Raw genomic sequence first — 24,536 nt, 5'->3', positions numbered from 1 at the left:
TTAAGTAGCCTGAGAAGGACTCTGTTACTGCATGAAAAGAGAAATTGGATGGAGATGGAAAAGAAATTGGATGGAGTGAAAGGTAAAGGAAAAGGAGAGGGAATGAGGGCTGTTGTGGAATTTTTTTTTTTTTTTTTGTAAATTAAAAAAACAAAAAAAACCAAAACACCCTCCCCCCCAAACAACAACAACAAAAAAAACCCCACAACCCTCTTACTAACATGAAATAATAAAGCCTAGGAATGGTTTCTTTGGTTTTTGTTTTATATTTTGCACAGCTTATAAAAATGATATAACTGTACTTCATTTATGTCTATCAATAATTGAGTCTGTAATTAAGGCTTTTATTACCAATAAACCCTTTTGATTCTGTGTGTAGTGAATATTATTAAAGCCCATTTTTCATTATAAATTTCTTGTGTTGTTCAGTTATTAAAGGGGTATTTTTTAATTTTAAAATAAGGACATAAAGCATTTAGTTGGCAATTCTTTTCTTTTTTTTTTTGTCTCACTAAGAAAGCATAGAATTATTTTCTTTTTCAAACTTTAATGTGGGCCTTGGGCAGGGTTGACTGAATGTGTTTTAAATTCTCTGTTACTACATTCCAGTTCTTTGTTTTGCTTTAGTTCTCAAAAGCTGTTTGAGTTCAAATGCAAGGAAAATAAACTGTAGCAGAGGTTTTCATAAGCTGGTGCCTGCAGATTAACATGTACTTCTACACATGCCTTTTTTTCTTTGTGCTCTGTGTTCAGTTATTGCACTGTAGAAACATCCTACAGAAGGAATTGATAGTGGTGTGAGTGGATCACTGTATTCTCATAAAATGTGACTGATTTCCTTAAAATAAGGAAATATAGATACCACTTGATTATTTGATATTACTGCCAGCATTTTAATATTGGAAATAGAAGTTAGATAATGTTTTGAATTGAAACTTGATGAAGGAGAGCATACTGTGCTGTACAGCAGTGGTTTCTGCACCAGCATGGGCTGTTTGTTTCTCAACTTCCTGAACATTTTTCCTTCTGCCAAGTGACTTGTTTCTGAAGCTGGAGCTACTGCTTTGAAAATACTTATCTTTACAGCAGATCTGTACTTCAGACTTTTTGCTCTTTTCCACAGTTTGAGGAAACTGGTGCCTGACTGTTTTTTTCATTTTCCTCTCTTCCTTTTCTCCTGTCCCAGTCCCTGACAGTCTTGGCTGTTTTATTCCCACTTCAGTACAGCTCTCATATTCCCTTGCCTCATCAGCCAGGGTAATGAAGAAGCACACCAGACTACTCTCAGGATGCAGTTTCCAGCTAATTGTGTGCTCTTGAATTGTCCTCTTAAGAGAATTACTTCCAAGATGGACTATATGTCCCTTTGTAGCTGGTTTCAAAAACACCTTTGGGTGTTGAAGCACTAAGGCAGCTGTCCAGTACCTTCTCTGGCTTTAATTCATTTACATGCTTTGAAAGTGGAGCATCCTGATTACACCTCATCACTTGGAAGGTCACTTTAGCAGCTCTTCCAATCAAGTTGTCCATATGAGCAGAACAGAAATTTTTTTCCCTCAGATTCTTATTTGACTAATGCTGAAGTCTCTCATGTCCCTTTGGCAGTTGCTGTAAAATGTCAGGAAGTGAAGAAGAACAGTGATTTCAGCAAGTAATGTACTATTCTTTCAAAACTCCTTTGATGTCAAATTGCAGGGCTTGTTTAGTGTAGCAGTGGTGTCCTTAGTGGAAGGTAGCTGATGTGTAGCTTCTGTCAACTGAAATCAAATCACCTATCCTGCTGAGGTTTTGCTTGCTTTGCCTTAATTTCTTTTGCTCATCTTAGAAAGCATTTGAATTTTTTCAGCAGTGTGAATTTTCAAGGTGGAATAACTCATACATACGGGTTGGTTAAGTTTCACCATTGCAAATAGCCAGATTTCTTTGTTTTTACTATTATTAAATGTGCTAAATAAACAGGGAAGACCCTGATTATTCCTAATGCTGACAAACTAGTTCTGTGCTGTTACAAGGTGGCAGTTCTGCCAGAGATCCCTGTGGCCCAATATCCACTGTGTGTGAATGTAACTTCTTTATTAAAACATTAAACTTGTGAAGTTCTGTCCTGGTGTATTTTAAACACAAAATTACTTTAAATTATACATTTTTGCTCTCTTCTAGTCTGGCATGAAATCTCCCCTCTAGGATTTTTAGTGCTTAGAGCAGAAAGCAGAGTAGCCTATCTCTTCTAATACATGCAAGAACATGTCTTGGTGGCTGTGAAAGCTTGGTGTGTTGGTGTAAGATTGATTGCTGTACTTCACTTCTGAGTTCCTGTTTTAGTTTTGCCCTTCAGAAGTTTTACTAGGATAGTTTGTAAGTGCCAATATTGTGCCTTAAGTAGGTGTGTTAGATAGTCTTAGGTGCCATGTTCTTTATTGATGTTTGCAAGTTACACTAAATATTGTTGGGGAAAAAATATAAAGCTATGCACAGGAGACCTTTATGAGTCATTGTGTGCTTTCAGAAGTGTTATGCTTAGCTTAATGCACACTTTAATTCTCCAGAAAGCACCCGAGCGAAAGACACAATGCAACAAACTAAATCTCTTTCTCCTCTCCTCTTCAAATTTCATCTGTCACAGCACTGCAATTGTTTCTACTGCTTTTTTAATGCCAAAAAGGTGTGAGTAGATCATGGAGCTATGGGAAAATTGCAAATTATTTTACAGGAAGTTTTGTGACTGAAGGACAGAAGTAAGGAGGAGGTTGTTGATGCAAATGAATGAAGTATGGAGAGCAGGAGAAGATACCTAAAAAAAAAAGTACATTCTTGGAACTGCTAGTTAGATAAATAAAAGTTTATAGGATAAGGTATATCTAACTGTTCAACAGGAATTCTGGACCATATAAAATTCTTCCATCAGAGTACAATTTATTAAAACTTGTATTTAGTATGGAGTTGAGTTTATTTGTATTCAGTTTGGAGTTGATGGTGATGGGCTAAGTGGAAGGCTGTGCTTACCTGTTTAACTTTTACCCAGGTCTATGGGTAGATTTTTAGATGATGTAAAGCTAAACTTAGGGTCACAGTGGATCATCAGATATGATCCATTTCAATTCTGTCATGAACTCTATCTCTGCTTTTCTGTTTTAGGTACAACCTTTGACCCTGAAATTCAGCCAAACTGTAACATTAGGCTGAGACCACAAAGGTCAGCTGAGACCACAGAGTCCTTTAAATTCAATGTCTGAATAACACTGTAAACAGGAGTAAGATGAATATGTATGTGTGTGTGATGGGAAGAGGTGTATCTATTTTGGTTTTGATCTGGCTGCTTTTCTGAAACAAAATGACCTGATACCTGTATGCTTCCAGCACAAGATCACAGCATCTTTTTGGGGATTGTGTGAAACATACTGGCCTCTGAGCACATGGCACTGAACAAGGTTCACAGATTTTTATGAGGGCAAAAATGGATTACTTAAGCTACTGAGTTAGCAAGGCTTGTTACTGTCAAGGCACACAATCCTGGCTCCGCTGTCAGTCACTGGGTTTATGAACAGATTGGATCTGTAGTGCTGAGGCACACATCTGTGAGATGTGGGTTGGAGAGGATGAGAAGTATTCCCTGCAGAAGGCTGGCTTTCTCTGAACCAGCATGTTGGGTTTGCAGGGCTAGCTTTTGGTCTTGGTGGAGGTAAAGGGGTGACTTCTGTGAGAAGATGCCAGAAACCTCCCATACAGCCATGGAGCTCATCAGTGATGGTGGCAGTACCTATGGAATAATATATTTAAGGAGGGAGCAGAATCTGCACAGTGGAGATTCAGCAGGAGAGAGGAGTGAGAATATGTGACAGAAAAAGCTCTGCAGACACCAAGGGCAGAGAAGGGGAGGGGCAGGAGGTGCTCCAGGCACTGGAGCTGAGGCTCCCCTGCAGTTTGTGGTGTGACAGCTGTGCTTCTGCAGCCCAGGGACGTCCCTAGTGAAACAGAGATCCACCTGCAGTCTGTGGAGGTCCCCACAGCAGAGCAGAGCCCAAAGGAAGCTGGGACCCTGTGGAAAGCCCACACTGGAGCAGGTTTGCTGGCAGGACTTGTTACCCTGTGGGGGATTCACACTGGAGCAGTCTGTTCCTGAAGGACTGCACCCCATGGAAGGGACCCACCCTGGAGGTGTTTGTGAAGAACCTGTATGAAGGTCTCACATACAGAAGTTCATAAAGAACTGTCTCCTGTGGTATGGAGCAGGGGAAGAGTATACAGAGTCCTTCCCCTAAGGAGGAAGGAGCAGCAGGAACAACATGAACTGACCATTTCCCATCCCCCTGTGCCACTGTGGGGATAGGGGAAGAATTCACAAGTAAAGGTAAGGTAAAAAAGAAAGGAAGGGTAGGGGCAAGGTGTTTTAAGATTTGTTATTATTTTCTTATTATCCTACTCTGATTTGACTTGCAATACATGAGATTAATTTTCCTCAAATCAAGTCCATTTTGCCTGTGGAGGCAACTGGTGAGTAATTTTTGCCTGCCCTCACCTCAACCCTTGACCTTCAGTAGTATTTTCTCTCTCCAGCTGGGCTGGGGAGTGACCTGGTACCCAGGGAAGGTGAGCCCACCACAACCAGCCACATAACCTGTGGGAAGGAACTGCCTGGTCTTGCCCAGTGTGGGCATCTGCTACAAAAACTGGGAGATGTGGGTTGCACTTCTGAGTGGTTGGAGCCCTTGGGTGGGGAGTTTACCTGCCAGGGTGGGTCAGTGTGTGGAATTGCTGGAAGCTGCTCAGTCCTGTGCGTGGAACAAGCCTCCCAAAGCCTTTTGAGCTGGATGTCTGCAGGAGTAATTATTCAAATAGCCTCAACTCTTAATTAGTTGAAATGTGAAAGGTTTATAGAAGCAAAAGTGCTTTTAAGTTGAGTATAAGGTGTCATGGTTCAGATGAACAATCTCTTCTGTCCTTTAATCTACCTGTGGTCATGCCAGGAATACCAGTCTGAGATCAAATCTCTGGGTCGATGTCTGTAGTTACAGTTCTTTCACTCAGAGGAAAAATCTTCACAAAAAGTGATTAAAATTGTCATATCTGTCTCTAAAAGTTAAAAAAAATTCCCAGAGCTCCTGTTGGTCTATTTTATTTGGCTTGTTTTAATTTGTCATATACCTAACCATGAAGTTTAATCTGCATATACCTCACCAGGGTCGTTGTTCTTTCTTCTGTCTAGATTAAAATGTAAATATAAGTACAGGAAAGCATCTATATTAAGAATTCAGTGACTGACTTGTTATAATTGAATTTGTGTCTCAGACTGGGCATTTGTTCTTTAGCTACTTTAATCTGCATTTGAATGAGTAAGTAGAAACTTTCAATTGGATGCTCAATTACAAGATGGTATGCAGGTATATTCTTCCTTACTGTAGCCTCCAGACACATTTACAAGTCCAAGTTCTAGGTTTCTTATTAAAAATTATGTTTGAATTTAAAAAATATTGTTGGGGTGTGTTAGTTCTTTTCTGTACCAAAATAAAATCTAGAATTACCAGACTAATTAGGACTTTGTTTCAGGAGTGTTGGAGATGTCCAGTACTCTTTGCACTGAAGAGTAACAGTTTTGATATGCTGGTAGTCTTGAAAAACAGGAGTATCTGGTAAGAGATGTGATTTAAACAGAATTAATGCACTGACAAGCCCAAATCTGCAGAATCAAATTAGTTAAAATTTACTCCAACTGAGCAAAAGAAGTATATATTTAGAACATGTAGGAGAAGATCTGTAATTTAGAAGTTCGTTTAATACCACTTTTATGTGGAGGAACCTTAGAGCTTGGCAACATCAGCATTAGTGCTAAGAAATTGCAGGTGGGAGACACAGGCAAATAAGTACTTGCTATTAAACCAGCTTATTAAATGCTGGAAAAGCTGTGGTGTGTCACTCCTAAAACATCACTTCAGAAACATTTCTGAAAGAAATGTATTGGAGGATGCAGAATGAAGGACAGGAGAGGGGGAAGAGAAGGCAGAGTGTGAAGTATGACCAAAGATGCATCTGCACATTCGCTGGTGGTGCATCCCTGGTGCTGAATGGAGAAGTGTGAGGGTACCAGGCACATCTGGTGCTCCTGGAGCCTTCTAAGGCTTCTACCTCAAGTTCTGGGCTTACAGCGTGTTGTAAGGGCCAGTAACTTCAGCAGGGACAAATCAGTATTTTAAGCAAGAAAATGGTAAAAACACAAGGAGAGCAGGGAGGATGCAGAGGGTGAGAGGAACTCCTTGAGAGATCTATATTAAATGTATAAGGGGTTAGGCAGCTAGAAGCTCATTATAGGGGAATTTGTTTAAAAATTCAGCAGACTAGAAAATTGAGGTAGGCTCAGAGGAGTCTTGCATTTCCAGTTCAGGTGTTAACTGCTAATTTTGGGCTAAAGGGCATGGCACATTTGGGTGAAGAAAGTGGTTTATACCCACACTGGGATTTCCTTTGGGAAGATTTATAGTGATGTTACTAAGACAGAGGTGCACATTCAAGACTGGAAGGGGCATCTTGCATCACTGAGTCTGTGCCCACATAGTTGCAGATGATAATATAAATTCCACTTATGAATTGACTGCTTCCCTTTAAAAATTGTTTTCTGTCATTGCTTCTTCCATTCAGAAGGGAAGAAAACTTTAGCTTGTCAAAATGCAGTAATAATGCATGTGGCAGTATTTGAACTGTAGCTCAAACACTTCTCTCTCCAGTATGTCTAGATAATAAAGTAGCCTCTCTTAGTCTTCCCTCATGTGAAAGAGTCTTTCTTCTTGCAAGTAAACAGTCTTTTTACTTGTTCAAGTTAAATCAGGTCTTGAAAATACTTTTAACAGCAATGAGCTGTTGAGTTGAGGCTTCACTGTGGTTGTTGTACAGTGACATCAATACTTTGTCCTCAGGTATAATTTAGGTTTTTGTTTCTGTTGAGCTGTCAGACCATAGTTGCTGTGTCATTATCTGTCATACCTGGGCTGGTGTACTTGAACAGCACTCGTGAGATGCTTGGATTTTTATAACTTTCATCCCATTTCTCTTATTCTAATCCTAAAGCAATCCCAGATCTTCCCATGTGGTGTTCTCCTTTGTTCTGATGGCAGCACCGTAGCATCTCTCCACTCTGCTCAGCCTGCCAGTGTTCATCCTTGTCAAAATTTGCTTTGCAAATGAACACAGTGACAGAGGGAGCAGAGCTGTTGACTTGGTTATGAGCTGTAATGTGTCATTGTCTTGACTAAAGCTGTGATAATTGACACAGTGTTTTCTCCACCTCTTAATTTTAGAAGGTTAGTTTATTCATCTGGTATCAGATTCTAAGTACAGATATGGTGGGGTTTTTGGAACAAAACATTATATTAGTGGAGAAAATTACTGAACTGTCAAAATGTAGTGAATAAAGCAAGATGGATGTGGATAGAAAACTTGATGGATATTTGTTAAGGCGCATGAAAGTGTTGGACTTTCATTCTGAAGACTTAGTCATGTCTGTTTATACATGGCTTTTTTATAGCTGTGCAGAACTGAACTAGTTCAGATGATGCTGTTTATATTCTATTCATCATCAGAATTTTCTTTTTCTGTTAGTTTGCATGCATGCAAGAATATATCCATCATCTACAGCTGATTGAAAGGAACAATCCAAACAAGGATGCCTTTGATCTAAGAATCAATACCTGACAAGTTAGGACACAGTTTATCTCACTGTCCTTGATGTTGCAGTGTCCAAGGTGACCCACACCCCTCATTGGTTTTTTTGTCTGGCTTTTTTCCCTGTTACCTCCTGTTCACTGAAAATTGAAGCATTCACATAGATGGAGGTACAAAGTTTGGGGATTTTTTTTTTGAGACATAGAACATAAAAGAACTTTGAGGGTATATGTATAACCACTTTTTATTGCATGTCAAAAGTAGGCCATAATTTAATTGCTCTGACTGTATTATTAAAAGTAATTTTTTATGTTTTAAATTATCAGCAGCATTAAGAGATGAAATTAACTGTTTTATAGAGTGTAAACTCAGTAGAAAAAGTAATGTAGTGGGAGACAAAAGATGTAGATGAGAAAGAAAGGTATGTGAGAATGGTGAAAAATACCACATGAAAAGTCAGTATGATGTGGTTTCCTATATTCTCTTACCAATGTCAGATCTCCTGATTTCAGGCGTAGATCACAGCATTTTTGTAGGACAGATAGATAGGATCTAAGTAATCAGGAAAGTTTGATTCCTTGCAAGCTTCTGAATTGAGTGAAGAAACCAAAAGTGGTATTTCCAGTGTGTCAGTGACTGTTTTGGGAAAAGACCTGCACTTCTTTTCTCACACATCCAACTTTCCCCACCACACACTTGAAATTGTTGCCTTTTCTGGTGAGTAACTAGACCCTAAGGAAGCAGAGCAGTGAAGTAATAATAAGAGAGAGGGTGGCTGCATGACTGGCAGGAAGGAGGCTGGACTGGAGGATGTGCAGTACCTGAGAGGCTGCCTACTCTGTTGTTGTTGTTGTGGGTTTTTCTTTCAGTTTTTTTCCCCCGTAAATATAAGGATACAGTGTTGCCGTATCTGCTTATCTTTTAAGGGGGGGAAATATTTGAGACAGTGAAAGACAGAAAAAGACCCTGGAAGAATATAGATTCCCAACCAGCATCTTGTGAGTAGAATGATCCTGAATGGTTTTGCTCTGATATTCTGTGAATTCACCAGTTACTTTGTCCTCAGTATTACTGACAGCAAGCAGTCATTTTTCAGAGTGCCAGGAAAGCAATGCCCTGCTATTTCTCACTTAGCTGCAGGAAAGGTTACTCATTTAATGCACATGTGAACCAAAACAAAGAGATAGTTCAAAACAGCCAGGGTCTACTCCCTTGTAATTAGGAAATCAGAATGAATGGTTTTCTGTTTTTTAACATGAATCGTCTCTTGCCACTGCCTACACAGAGTAAATGCAGTGATAAAATGAAGGAGGGAAAAGAAATATCCTATCCACTAATAGATTTTAATAAGGAATATGCATAATCCTTTGGAATGATGCACAGCTGGACTTAGCTTCCAAAAATGGAATTATAATGAGACTCATGCTAGCTTCAGGTTTGCCTGCCTGTAACTTAGGCAAAATATTTGTTATCATATATTATTTCTACTAACTGTTAGCTGACTCTGGCTGTTTTAGTGACATAATAAATTACAGAGGAAGTTATTTCTTTTGGATTTACAACAAAAAATCCAAAATACAAACCCGTAAGAAATAAACAACCCAAACAACTAACCTAAGCCCAAGCAATGGTGTTACAAGGTGACTGTAAGGCTTCCTGCTCTGGAGTTTAAAGTTTGACTTTGGAGTTAGCAATCAAATCTCTTGTTTTTCACAAGCTAGAGCAATGTGGAAGATAGATAAGTAGAAAGTCTTGCTTTTGTATTCATTTCTCCCCAGCAGAAGGAAATTGGTGGCAAGATGATAAAATACAAAGCAGCCAAAGATGATTGGTCCTGCTGAAATCTCATCCTCCTTGCTTTTGAAAGCTAGTTTCCTGCAATGGCAGACAGTGACACCCTGTGCATTTAGTATTTCTCTTAAAGCAGAGGACGTGTGGTCTTGAAGTGCAAGACTGGTTTATTGTAGCTTGTCTATTCAATTTAGTGGGTTTTGCTGGCTTGATATGGTTTTCTGTTTTACATAATAAAGACAAATCCAAAGATAAATCTGAAAAAAATGTAAAAATATTTTTAAAAATTATATATAAACTTTCCTGGGAAGTGGTAAATATCACTCTTCATGAGTAAAAATTATACAGCAGGGTGGATATTTTTTGTTTTTCCCACAGTTTAAGAAAAGCATCAAATTAGGCTATCAAAAAAAATCCTAAATATCTCTATTTTATGTTCAGACATTAGGCTATAATATGAGCTATATGACTTTCCAGTTTTTGGAGCTAGGTGATAAATTTAGTTACAATATATTTTCTTACACTGCAGTAAATATTCAAGGGATAATGGAAAGGCAAGATATATAGTGAAATCACGTATGGCTGTAAAGCAAGTGTAATGTTAATGTGCCAGACTTCCAAAACTATGTCAAGGTCCTGAAAGCATAGAATTGTTTGGGTTGGAAAAGACCTTAAAGGGGATCTAGTTCCAAGCCCTCCATGGGCAGCACATCTTTCACTAGACCAGATTGCTCTGAGCCCCATCCAGCCTGGCTGGTCACTTCCAGGGATGGGGCACCCACAACTCCTCCGGGAAACCTGTGCCAGGGCCTTACCACCATCACAGAAAAGAACCCAACTCTCCTTTCTTTCAGTTGGAAGCCATTCCCCCTTGTCCCATCACTGCATGTGAAAGGTCCCTCTCAGCTCTCTTGTGCTGTAAGGTCTCCCCAGAGCTTTCTCTCCTCCAAGCTGAACAGGCCCAGCTCTCTCAGCCTGTCTTGGTAGGAGAGCTGCTCCAGCCCTCTGATCACAGGGATTAAAATAATCTCTGAAATGGAGCTTAAAACATGAAGGGCTAAAACTGGAGATCTTTTGTGTTTAATATGATTGCAAGAGTTTTTTGGGAAATCTTACTTGAATACTGAGATTATTAATTGTGTTGATATGGTTGTGTGGGCAGAGACTGTTACAAGTAAAAAGAGCTGTCTTACTGCCTTTTTCCTACTCCCACCTTGTGTGGGAGAAACATGGAAGTAAAGGACAGAGATACAGTGGTCAAACTGGCAGAGACCACATGTGACACTAATGGTTTAGAGATTAGCCTGCTAAAAGGAATATATATGTGTGGTATCTATGTGGATGAGGACTTTTGGACTTCAGCTGTCTAACCCAGAAACTCAAAAAAATCAGACTCTTCCATGAAAATGAAAGTTAATATGCTACAAATGAGACATAAAATGTGAGCAAATACAAAATAAGTCACTTCAAAAAGCAGATAAAGGTGCTCAGCTCAGAATTAGTGTGGCTGCTGTTTGCAGTGATCTGGTTTTTTGTGGAGTTGGAGATGTGTCTCTAAATCCCCTTTGCCAGTACCCAACTTGCAGGGTAGGCAGGAAGATCTGTGCACTGAATATACATTCCATGTATATTCAGATCTGAATATACATTCCATGTATATTCAGAAGTGTCCACTGCAGGGGAAGAGGCACTTGCATGTGTCAAATCCTAGGAAGTATCTCAGCCCCGAGAAGAAATAATTTTCATATCGAAGAAGCATTGTCAACAAGAAGGACTGAGGGGGTCATGGCTTTCGGTGATTTTCTGGTCTCACAGCTGGGCTTGCTGCTGTGATGTGCTGACACTTGCTGCTGTCAGCCAAAGAAGCTGAACTCAAGAGTTGAGGGAGAAATAAAAAGTGCATGCTTGTACCTGTATTCTGCTTGGTGGTATTTATAATGAGCCTGAAAAAAAATTAGTGAATATTGTTTTGGGTTTGCTTGGGGTTTGTTTTGTTTTTTGTGGTTTTTTTGGTGGCGGTTGTTTTCTTTAGTTTGGTTTGTTTTGTTGTTGTTGTTTTTTTTTGTGTGTGTGTGTTTTAGCTTTTCTTTCATTTAGTAAATTTTGTTGGGAGAGTCTTTATTCCTAGAACTGGCTTCTGTGTGAAGAATTATTAAAGCATGCAGCAGTTACTGCCTGGCCATACCTCCTCTTTCAAACCTTCTGTTTTGCCAGAACACATCCTGTTCTTGTTGCTGAAATGTGGATTATGGCTGTGGTGTGAAACATGGTTGAATGAATATGGCATAAGATTTCTGCTGGGACATGAGCCCTTTGTCTTTTTTTTTTTTTTTTAAGTTACTTTGTGGAGAGAAAAGGTTGATCACTTACTACACTGACGATAAATTGTGGAGGCTTTATTGCCCCTAGGTGAGTCCAAGGACCCTTATGTTCCCATAAAGAAATGTGTTTTGACCTAAAAAATGAACATTTCATTGTAGCCAGTGTTAGATTAACAGATTGCTGTGGTTTTCTGATTTATTGGTTCAGTGTCAGTGAATTTTTTTGGCTTTGCTTTATAAACAAAGAGCTTTTAGAAGTCTAGCCCACAGTTGTAGCAGAAGAAATGCCTGTTAATTTCTTCTGTTTTCTTCTCAGTGGTTATGCAAAAGCTAATTTTTGGATGCTGTTACAAACCCTTGAAGTAATGAGAGGATATTTCTTTCTCTGCCACCTGAAAGTTGGAAAAAAACCTTTTCACAAAATCAGAAACCCCACTAAAATCTTTTTGCAGACTTCAGATTCAGGAATTTTTTAGATTACTTTTTGAAGGTCTAAAGAGGTAATCTTCAGAATGTAGGTTGGTTTTTTTTCTCACAGTTGAGTAGCAGAAGAAATACGTTGTATAAAGGTGATGTCAGGATCAAGAGCATTAGGCTGTTTTTTATGGGAAGTGTGAAGTTTTAATAGCCCTTTTAAAAGCTATTGTGAAGCACTATTCATATTCTATAAAGGTTAAGTTTTATAGCTTGCTAAAAATGGTGTATGCTTAGGCTATAAATGCATTTTGAATTCTCTAGTACCATCTTAGCTTGGTAAAATCAGAATGGATCTTTTCTGACCAATGACCAAAACAGTGAAATGTATTTCTTTTTCTCAGTAGACAGTTTCTCCTCTTTTATTACAAAAGGAGAAATATATATATATTTAATAGAGGAAATGGCCAGTGGTGTGTGGATATGTAACATATACTGTGTGCTGTGAATGAAAGCACTTCAAACCTTAAAAACCAGTCAGTGAAAAATCAAGGGGGAGGAGAAGATTACAGGCATCCACTGGCAGCCTTCTGGCAGACTCGTGGTGTGATCCCTTGGTGTCTGTATCAGACTGCACAGGCATTGCAGTGGCCAGTCCTGCCTGGCTGGTGAATGACTTTAAAATTATCAAGGCATGAAAAAATTCACATAACATCTAACTAACAAGGTGATACTTGTGCCTAAGGGGTTGATTTTTTTTTTTAAGTACACACCAGTGAAACTTCAGTCTGATTCTAGTTACTTTTGCCATTATTTCCAGTATTTTTATTAGCACATATATACACAAGATAAACAAGTGAAATCGAGACTGACAATATTAAAAGAGCCTGCTGGCTTTCTTGGACAGAATGTGCTGAAAGCCACAACAATTCTATTGTATTTCTTTGATATTTTGTGTTTTCATTGGGCCTTTTTGTTTGGTTTTGGTTTTGTTGGTTTTTCTTTCAGAAAAGGAGAGAGAGGTAATGCAAGTAGTGATTCTGACAACCCTGAAGAATATTTGTGACCTGACATGCTTTGTCCCTATTCTTCTAGTGCATCCAAGTAACTACAAGTTGCTCTACTTCTCTAAGGCTGTGCAGCAATGTGGGGTTTCGAATGCAAACAGTAACGAGTGATTAAAAATAAAATCTCATCTATGTGCACAATGCTTAATTTGATTAGGGAAATTTTTCTTGGAAATGTTCCCCTCAGAATGTCATCAGTCTTCATTTAGTAGTCATTGTTGTTGCCTGCCTTGCAGCATGTACAGCTGTGTGGCTGATGGTGACTGCAGAACTCATTAGCCCTTCTGAAGGGCAGGGTAGCAGTAAATAACAGGGATTTTTTTTTTTTTTTATCTCTGAACATGAGTGTGTCTAGAATCTGGCAAATTTGGTGGTGGAGACCAGGAGATAAACACTTTCTCTTACTTTGAAGCAGCTTTTCTGGCACACAAAAAACTGGCAGCCTTTCTGTCCTCTATTGGCTCAAATCAGGAGGGCTGGAGCAAAATATGCCTAGTGGGGGATGCACTTGTCACACAGAAAAGGGAAGCAAACTCTCAAATACTGTTACTGGGCTTCCAACTCAATAGAATGCCACTCTTTTTCCCCTCTAACTTTTCTATCCTAAGCAGTTTTCAAATTAATTTAGTGAGCTGTAAATAAATTCAGGATCCTGCCACATGTTGAGAACCGTCCACAAAAACAGAAGCAAAACCACCATTTAAACAGGGTCTGACTTTCTGAAAAGGAGCTCTGAATTTTTACTGTAGCTACAAATGGCTGTGAGTAACCATCTATTTGAATTGGTTGTGTGTTTCTAACAATAGATCTTTTCTTTTTCATGGTAACCATAGTGAAATGCCATTCAACTTTACTTGACTTCACAAGAAGCCTGGCATAGAACTTTAAATGGCTAAGCCATTTGTTTAATATAATCTTAAGATTGGAGCAAAACTAAAATTCCTAGTTAGCAGTAGGTTTTGTGATGCAGAACTTGCTCAGGAAATTCCTGTCAGCTTCTTAATGATTTGAGTTCGTGCAAGTTAGCATGATAAAACTTTAAATATATATTCATATTACTGCTTTGAACAGAGTCTGAGTTCTTTCCTATGTAATATTAGAAATGAGAATTATTGCATAATGGGCTATTCCAAGCACTAGGAGAGAACTTTCCTAGTTTGGAATTTTCACGTTTGTGTTTAGTCACTGTAATTTTGTGTGATTGCAGTTGGCTAATCGCAAGTATATAAAAGTGTGTGGTTTGTTAAGAAAGACAGGTAAGAAGATTTGGGATTTTTTTCTCCCATATTATTCAAATTAAAGTAGGCCTGAGTATTCCTTCTGTTTGATAAGGCTGTGAATCTGTTTTTGTGGTTCCCTTGTTAAAAAGTGTGCAGTAATTAGTAGAGCTACCAAAAGAAGCACTCAAGCAAGATAACATTAAACTGGAAGCATTAAACAGGTAAAGGCAGTAATATATGAGCTGAGTGTGAGAACATGCTAGCAATTTTTATATAATTCTAAAAATGTGGAGTCACAGATTAAATTTTAGGTTGCTTAGCTCTTTTGATACTTAGGAGTTTTCAGTCCAGCCCAGAGAAGATTTTGCATTTCCTTTTTTTTTTTTCTTTTTTTAATTATGATGTAAAAACCCCATAAAAATGTCATGTACTAAAAAGTGTAGTGCAGTTATTATCAAGTATCTAAAAATTGGGGGAAAAAAGTCTCTTAAGCCTGTAAATCTGCTCCATATTAATTTATGCTAAGTCTGGAAGTTTGATAAGTCAGATTTATGGGAATTCACAAAGGATAAAGTGGTCCTGCTAAGATGTTCACTGCTGCATTGACAAAGCAGCAATTTAAATTGCAAAGAAATTTGCAGGTTTAGTTTATGGTTTATTACAAAAAAAAAAAAATTAGTTCAATGCGTCTACAATTCCCAATTTTTTTCTTTATTAACTCTTCCCATCCCAAGTCTGAACCAACCAGAGCTGGAGCTATTTCTTGTTCACATAAAGCTCAAAGACCCAGATGGATCATACTTTTATGAGTAAAAATCTGTAAGATCGTCATCTTTTTTTTTTTTTTTCTTCAAGTGGGGTTAAAGCATTAATGTGAAGACATGGAGAAGGGGGGAGGCCTTTTAATGATTTTTAGTCTCAAAGACTATATATTTGAGCTCTGTCATGCAGCATTTCCTCATCTTTTTTATTCACCTCCTTTTGCTAGGATGTGTTGTTTCCTACTGTGTTCCTGCTTTTCCCACCTGATCCCCATTAGGGTTATTGCTGTAATCTGTGGTCTCCCTGCCTCCCTTCTGTGTCCACATCCATAGGCCAAGGAAAAGGGCAGGGGGTAGAGCATGGAGTGTACATCCACCAGCCAAACATCCTGCTGGGAGCAGAGCCTGGCTGGGGGAGCTGTGCCTGAACTGTGCCTGTGCTTTGCTGGAGCACGTGTGAAGCTGCCCAAGGGTTGGTGGGAATGGGGAGCCTCTGGCCCTGCGCTGCTTTGCTCACCTGGCCGACATTTGAATACAAAGATATCTGAGCTTTTCTGTTTGCAATGGCAACGTTTGGGTATTTTTTAGCTTGTACAAACCCATCAGTATACAGTCCTCTGAACATAAAAAAGGAAAAAAGACAAAGTTGAGATTTCTAAAGGTTCAAGCAGCAGTTTGCTCACAAACATGCCTCTTATCTAGGGCATTTAGGAGGCTTGCAAAAGATTCCCTGATCAACGGAAGTTTCTCACTCACTAACACTTGGTTTAAAATTGAAAATGAAATAAATTACATTGACAACAGGAGGATTTTTGTCATGATTTCAGTCCTCCATTGCAGAAGATGCCATGTTGTTTGGATTTTTCTGCTCTCCTTGTTTGTTTACAGGTTATTTTACAAATTGCAAATGCTTTCTAGCTTGTAGTGAGGGTCTAGCACCAGCATTAGAAGAATGGGAGGGGAGCAAAAAAGCTGAAAAAGCTCACTGATTTTCTGTTTTCCCTGACAGTAGCCCCACTGCTTGGACAGAAGACAACTGAAATGGTGCACTTAAATTCTGTGTGCTTTTAGCATTGTGTTAAGTGCTGTTGCACAAGAGTAATTGTCCTGATCACCTATATGGAGTTCAGATGGTTACTCTCTGAGTCATACATCCTATAAACCTTTAATTAGAGCACTCAGCACTTGCACAGGTGCGATGTAGCGGTGACACAGTAAGCATAGCTCTGAAGTTAATCTTGTGTTCAAAGGGTATTTTAACTAAATTTCATAGCAAGGTGTATAATTAGATCTTTTGTTGCAGGAGGAAGGTTATGGGGTTAGTTCTAGGTTACAGTACACTGATTTCAATAATTTTACATTTCACGTCATTTTTGGTTAATGAAAAACAAAAATCTTTTGCTCACCAATATCTTTTTCCTTAATAACTCTCTTGTCTTTATGATATATAATTTATCAAAAACACCCACAGGTATGCTCTTTTGAAATTTCAGCATGGAAATGTCAAAACCTAAATACTTTAGCATAAACAGCCTTCCACAAAATTCTTCCCTCTGATGCATGTAAATGTCATCATGAATGTTTCTCAGATATAATATTTGGGCTTTGCCATTGGAGGCTGTTAAGAAGGTATGGTTTTGTTGGAGAACAGTGACAACCTCATTGCTGTTTCTCAGGTGAGGATTGTGAGGAGCCTGTGTGTGCTGTTAAGATTGTTGAGATTACTTATGCAGTGTGCCTTGTGTTGATTCTTAAATACCATTGCCATCTTCTTAATACAAACCTCTAAGCAGGGGATTATTTTACCTACTTTTTTTCCCTGATTATGTGCTACAGGGATAATAAACTTTTCTGATATTAAATGTGGAGCAGCTTAAAACTTAGTGCACATCTCTCTCCTATGCATCATAAAATGAGCACCAAATTTGTTTCTTGTTAAGGGTTTTTCCAGGCAGGTTTGCTGGGGGAACTTGTGTGAGGTCAGGATAAACAAGTCAGTTCAAGAGCTCAGGGTGATTCTCTACCCCAGAATAGTAAAAATATACAGAGATTTGCAGTTGTCTGTGTAAAATGTACTCATTCAATTATTTCACTATTTTTTTTTCTGGAAGTGAATGGCTTCTAGGAAACGAGCCCTTAAAAAGTGCTTTGAAACTACTAAGTGTCACTAGACATTTGAAATAGAAATGAGCCCTATCTGACACACTTTCCAGGGTTGTACTGACAGAGGAAAGAGCTCTTCTCTTAACAAAGTCTCCTGACTGCAGGTTTTCCCTTCAGCAGTACCTGGGTGTAATTTGCTGAAGCTGTGAACTCTTACCCGAGTGTTTTGGGATGTTATTGATTTGGCATGCTAGGAGAACTTCTATCAGCTACAGGGCATACTGGTAGAGGTTTTCTAAAGAGCTTTGGTTGTGTGAATGGTTGGAATGTTTGCCTCCAGTTAGTTTTGGAATACTCTATGACAAAGTAGGTGTAAACTATGTGAGGAAATTTTGTTGCAACACAGTGTCAGGGAAAAAGTGGAAGAAGTTGGTGGAGAGTTTTATTGGTCACAAAAATCTGGGAGATAATTAACAATGAACTGGAATTAAAATTGTTATATGATTAAAGGAAGAAGTAAGTGTGTTTGCTTACTATGGAATTAGCTTACCTTTCTCTGTCAAAATTGACAAAACCAGTTAAACTTGCAATACAGTAGAGACTAAGTACCAGTATATGAGAGAAAATAAGGAAAACCCCCCATATAATCTCTGAATCTGTACTTTTAGCAAACATACAGTGAGATCTATTTTTTTAATGGCTGAGGATTGATATATTTCTGTTTTAAGAGTGATGGCCACTCAACAGATTTCACAAGCAGCTGTTGCCTGCCTGTTGGTTTATTCAGTGAATGATAACAGTTACTGAAGGTCCAGTGCCTGCTTTAGCATATTGCTTGTATGTGTGGCACATGTAGAACAGGTGCTTCAGATTCAAGTTTGATCTAAAACTTCATGAGGGGACACATGCTGTCATTTAACATTTGGAAGCCCAGGGTGCTGAAGAGATCTGTGTTTACATGGGTTAAACAGTGGGTTTAAGAGTTCCTGGTTAGAGAAATGGTGTTGATGCATGAAGTTAATATTTAAAGGATTGGTAAATAGGTGAATGAAGCTCAATATTCTTAAGACTTTCCCTCTGTTCTTTTTTGCTGGGCAGAAATTGTTTCTGAAGGAAAAAAAAAACCTGTTGTACATTTAAAGATTCTTATGAAAATTAGCCTTCCAAAAGACAACTCTAAAATGTTATGTAATTAACCACTTTTGGAAACAAGGACAGACAGATTTTTGAATGTATAATTTACACTTATGTCACAGGATCCATAATTCAGGAGATAAGGAATGGGTTGGTTTGTTCTTGATTGATTGTAATTGCAACCAGATTTCAAAAAAACAAAAAAAGGTTAAAGAGAAATTCTAATGGTAATTTTAATATGGAAAAAATAAATGGTACTAGTATGAAAATTGTGCCTTTTAACAATGTAAATTGACTGAATCTTAATATTACAATTTTAGTGGTTGCATCAATCAGCTTTTGACCTTCTCTTTTATTTCATGCTGATCAACCCTTTCTGAGGCTATTATATTTTCATCTCCCCTGAACAACTTCAAAGAGTAGTTATCTGAGGATGTAGGAAGATGAGTGCGCCAGAGCCGTCAGATCTCATGAACACCAACTAGATGGAAAAAGGGAATTTCATGATTGGCTGTGGATCTTGTTGCAAGCAGTCAAATGTGTGTAATTAGAGGACATGGGATTAGCTGGCACAATGGGCTTGAGCCTCTTGTCTTACACCAGTCTTGTGTTAGGAAGTTTTTAAAACCAGTGTAAACTAGATGGGAAATGGGGCTATTTAGTTACAGAAGGAAAGTTTGATCTGTCCCTCATAGCTGGAAAGTAATTTAATGGCAGATTTGATTGTGGTCATACTGAATAGGTATAAGGGGCTTATAGCAAAAGTGTCGTACAGGACAAGAATGAACATTTGTACTTGGACTGCTGACTATATTAAGAGCAGGCTAACAAAGGGCTCTGCCCATTAAAGGGGCTAATAAAACTTTGTGTGGCATAATGAGAGTTCTGGGGGAAGTATCAGGGAATGACTTGCTCAGTAATGGTTGCCTTTTGTGAGGGACAGATTTTTCTTTCATTTTTATTCTTGTTTTTCTTCTTCGGAGTAGAGAGGTGGACGGTGAACACAAAAGAGGCAGAGTCTGTTCATTGGCTTCTTGGTATGAATCAGACAGAATTGGCATATCTTAGAGGAGAACTGATGACATTTCTGCAGGAGACAAAGTTGTTTTCATTGACTTGGGGGGAAAGGAGTCATTCCAGAGTTTTCTTCTTTCAGGAACCTTCCTGCAGCTTTTCCTTCAAAATAACATCCCTAACAGTGAATAAACTTGTCCCAGTGCTTGCAAGGAAATGTTTTATTTTGTGTTATATATATGGATAACATGGGAACTATGGAGTGAGGACACACTTTAGTATTCATCTCTTGATATGAAGAAAGGAGTTACATGATAGATTTAGAGGAGGCCATGAAAATAGCCTTACGAGACAAAGAAGTATTGCAGTCTGGGACTGGAAATTCATACATAGAAGAAAAGATGTCTGAAATGAAAAATTTCCCATTAGATCTGAATGTGAATAAGAGAAAGAGCTGTTGATCATCTCTAGGTGTAAATCTTGTCCTCAAATAGGGCTGTAGCATTTAGAGCAGCTTGCTTACTTTTTCTTAATGATGGTTAGCAGCTGTTTGCAATGCTGAATTTCAGCCCTTGGAGACACACATAGCAACCAGTAGCACTCAGAAATACATGATAAATTATTGTGGTGTGGCTACCCATGTGATGACCATGCATGAAGAAGGATTCATAATCATATGTTTCACTTCCAGGGAAAACAGCCCTAATAGCCAGCTGGGAAAATACAGTAAGTGATCCTGATCACCCTCCCCAGTGTTTATTCAGGTTTATTCAGACTGCTGTATGGCAGGCAACCAGTTAAAAGTAAAACTATAAATAATTGTGTTAATCAGTGTATAATATATCTTTGTATTTGTTTATTGCCTTGGGTACTTGATTAGGCAGCTCTAACATGCAATTAATCAGTAACCTTCAGTGTTAACTTCTCAGAGCTCTTTAATTAATCAGTTGTGTTGCAGAGGCTCTGCTGGCTTGGAAAGCCAGGAACTGTGCCATGTGAACACTTTTGTTAATGTCAAGTGAAGGTTGAGATATGCTTTATTTTTTTTTTTATTTTTTTTTTTTAGCTTAATTGAACTAATCAGCTTTTTGGGGTCTAGGTACAAGTTCTATAGGCAATTGTAAGCACTGGGCAAGAAACATGGAAACCATGTCATGTAAATGCTGTGAAGTTTTTGTGCCTTAAACATTATCATAAGTCTTTGCAAGTGTACTGATAATGACATGTTTATGTACTAATACAGCTATGTGTAGCTAGTGTGTACAGCTAGTGGTTGTGTGTTTCATTCAGAAAGACAATGGGAGGACTGATTTTTTGCCTTTTCTAAACACCTGCCCATCAAGTAAGCATGGAGGGGTTTTGTCTTGGCACTGCAGATAATAACATAAACACAGGTACTGATGCCTTTTGGATATTGGATTGTATCATAGACTCAAAATGGTTTGGGTTGGAAGGGACCTTAAAGATGATCTCATTCCAACCCCTTGCTGTGGGCAGGGGGACCTTCCAAGAGACATACTGCTCAAAGAATCATCCCTTGAATGCTTCCAGGGATGGAAGGAGATTTTGAAGTTCTTCTACAGGTGTTCAGGAGAGCGTGAAGAGGCAGGTTCTAGTTCTGGGATTTTTCAAAGAAGCTGTTAGTCCAAGTTAAGCCTTGGCTCACTTACAACTTATTCACACCCTTAAAATAACAAAAATGTAACAAAGCCTGATTTTAACAGTGGCAAGTCTTGGTTATTTGTAACAGTTATGTGAACTTGAAAGGAAAATTGTACATTTTGGTCTTAATACTTTGAATTTAGTTACATTTATGAAGACTGTATGAATGTTATACCAGTGAAAGAGCTGTTTATACAAGTTTGTGTTTTTGTGGGAGCACCAAAAGAAAGAGCAGGATGAGGATTGTAAGAAAAGCCTGTCTTGCTAACAGCAGACACAGAGTAGTCTGAGACACTACTGCTCCCAGGACACCATTCCTGGTAGTAACATTGAAGAACGTGATTTATGTCCAGACCAGAAGGCTGAGACCTCAACGTAGATGAATACTCAGAGCACAGTGTCTTCTGCTGGCAACAGGATGATGACAGCAAGGTTTGCAGAGTATCATCTATGTGATTTTTTTTTTCTTCCTGTGATCTCATGAAGGAAAAACAAACATATTTCAAATAAACAAGGAGAAATAGCCAGCAAACAGCAACCTGTCCCAAGATTTATGAAGGCTGAAGTAAGCAACACTTGGAAGCAAAGGACAGTGCCATAACAAGCGTTACCTCAATCATTTATGTAGGAATGATAATACAGGATGTTTCATTGGAATCAATGTCGCACACAAGGTATGTTGGCCAGACCACTTGGACACAATGTGGGATTGCAAGAGCGTGGGTCAATGAAATCTTTGAGAAAATAGATTTGAAGGTTGAATTAACTTGGAGATATGCTAAATAAATATCACATCCCCTTTCCATAGACCTCTCTTACAAAAATTTTCTGATTATATTTGTCAAGGGCAGTCTCTCCCAGAAAGTACAGCTCAGGACTTGCTACTGTTCATCTTGACCATATTGGTTAGAATATTGTGGTTAACATGTATTGCCAAGTCTACATGCTCATCTGCAGGCAGAAGAAAGTCTCTGTATTGTATTGCCTATCTCATACCTCCCTTCTGCCTTCTCAAACTCCTGAATCCTTGAGGTCATATCCACAATAACCCTGACCCACATCCAAGGAGAATCAGCCAGATGAATTAATTTATCCGAAGGGGAAGAAATTAAATTAAGTATGGGCTTCCTTATAGTCCTTATCTCTGTTAAATGAGAAAATTGTAAGTACTGAAGAACCTTGAGGCTGGTGGCTGTGTATCAACTCCAAGATATTTTCAGGCCAAATAATTAGGGCTCAACTGATGGATGGACACGTACACAGCTCACCATGTTTACATAAGCTCTGTTTCAATAGGACACCAGGCTCCATATATGACAGTGTTTATTGTAGATGAGCAAAACCTATTGTGGCTTTCATCCAGCAGGATGATAGATGGGGGTTCTTCTCAGAGGGAGAATGAGAAATAACTGCCAGTACTGACAAAAATGCCAGACTGTGAACTGAAACAGTGAATAGGTGGTATTGCAAAATCAATGCAACTCCCCTACAGGATAATATACAGGGGCCATCTGTCTTCGTCCTAGCAGACAGTCATCTACATCAGATACAGCTGAATATGTTAAATGGAAGCCTCATCCAAAAAAAAGTATCATGGAGGACACTGCTAAAAAAGACTGATGCTACTTCTACTGCCTGACAGCTAGGTTGGGCTGCTTGGTCTCTGTCACATAAAAAACTGCTGTCTAGACATGGGGGTGGGGGGAAGCCTTTTGCTAATAGTAGAAGTAGTTATAGAGTGCTTTAACTGTGAAAAAAATAGTCTCCTTTAGCCTTTCTTGTTCAAAAGTGCTGTTTATTAAAAAGAAGAATTGGGCAATTTTTATATTTGTTCTTTGAAGTTTAGCATGACCTACAAAACTACCATATATCCAAATTCAGGCAGAGGATTCCTTCTGCCAATATTTGTGTCCTCAAGTGTATATTTTTCTCATACTGGCTGAAATGCTGCAAAATAGACATTTTTATTCATTGCACGCATCTGGTTGCTTTAGATAAACTAAGTAAAAAGAGCTAAAATACTGATGGGAGTATTTTTCAGCTCAAGCTTTATTTTCCTGTGCTTTGCCATAAGCTTCAATAGAGAACTATTTCTTAGCCTGGAAGTTCATATTATATTATCTTTCTAATAGTTGGAATAATCTCCAGACATTGAAAGGCTTATTACTGCCATAAGTCTGGGTACAGTGACCACTGGTATCAAATGCAACTCTACATCTGAATTCTTACTGTCCCAAGTTTATGACTGAGCAAAGTAGGCAAACCAAATCATTTGAGTACTAAGAGACTTCAAAGTCTAGAGGCACTTTAAATCCATTTTTTCACAAAATCCACCATTTATACCAGACTTAATACCTTAAAATTGATATTGAAATGGACTTGGAATTACTTTTTTTGTTAACACTTACACTAATGGGCCAGCTAGGGGTAATATTTTCCTGATCTGTAGCTCATGAACAAATAGAAAATGGTGGTGTAATCAATGACTGAATCAACCATGAAATGATGGAGCTCAAGATTGTGAGAGAATTTCAAGTTATCTGGCAAGTTCTTCATGCTGATATTTTCCTTCCTTTTCTTGAGCATTCTGCCTCTTAGTCAACAAAAAAAGTAGGTAGATAAGAACCGAGCTTCATTTTGAGTGGGCAGGATGGGGAGGTGGGAGCAGCAGCAGGCTGCGAAGAAGGGATTCAGAATTGTTGCCATGGCACACAGTGATTGTGTTAGGAAAGCCAAAGCTCACCTGGAGCTGAAAGTGGAAAGGGATGCTGAGGACCACAAGGCAATCTTCTGCCACTGGATGGGCAGTAAAAGAATAAGCAAGGAAAATGCTGGCCTGCTGCTGGACAGGACAGATTGAGTGACAGTGCACACAGGTAAGAACTCCTCAGGCAGCCCAAGTCTTCAGAACCTTTTTTCCTTGAGTTTTCACTGGGATCGCCCAGAGGTCTCAACAGATGAGCTGCCCCCAAGCTTGCAGCGTGCCCTTGAAGCAGACAGCAGATGCTGTCTGGGTCTGCACCAACAGAGAAGAGCACCAGGTCAAGTGAAGCAGCTACTCCCTTGAACTGGTAGTCCTGGACCACATCAGGAATACTGCTCCTGATTTTGGGCCTGTAGACAAAAGACAGATGTGGGTAAACTGGAGCAGTTGTGATGAGGAGCCTGCCACAGAGGAGGGGCTTTTATGATTCTATGATCTGCCCACATAAAGCCTTGAGGAGTCTCATGCAATCTTATGGCTGACTCTGGTTTTAGCAGAGGAGCTGGGCTAGAGACCTCTTGGGATCCTGTTCAACTTGAATTACTCTGTGATGATTCTGTGAAATAGGTCACTCTCTGGATTATTGTCTTTCCTTTGCTTCCCTTCTTCAGTCATAGTCTTGATATTGGATATGC

At 38.9% G+C, this 24,536-nt stretch overlaps 1 protein-coding gene across 4 annotated transcripts in view; it reads left to right on the top strand.

The window, feature by feature from the left end:
- ALCAM (activated leukocyte cell adhesion molecule) overlaps positions 1-24,536 on the top strand; it is a 115,284-nt gene that overhangs the window by 18,333 nt on the left and 72,415 nt on the right. For 3 of the 4 annotated variants that reach the window (XM_077174399.1, XM_077174397.1, XM_077174398.1), the window contains exon 1: positions 20,111-20,201. The exons of the other annotated variant lie outside the window; for it this stretch is intronic. In XM_077174399.1, the coding sequence (XP_077030514.1) occupies positions 20,120-20,201 (82 nt within the window). In that variant the 5' untranslated portion in view covers positions 20,111-20,119. Of the gene's footprint in view, positions 1-20,110; positions 20,202-24,536 lie in introns of those variants that run through there. 4 annotated transcript variants of the gene reach the window in all.

This window comes from Agelaius phoeniceus, chromosome 2, assembly GCF_051311805.1.
Source record: "Agelaius phoeniceus isolate bAgePho1 chromosome 2, bAgePho1.hap1, whole genome shotgun sequence".
NCBI lineage: Eukaryota > Metazoa > Chordata > Aves > Passeriformes > Icteridae > Agelaius > Agelaius phoeniceus.
The sequence above is the reverse complement of the archived record's forward strand: the minus strand, read 5'-3'. Positions and strand labels throughout refer to the sequence as shown.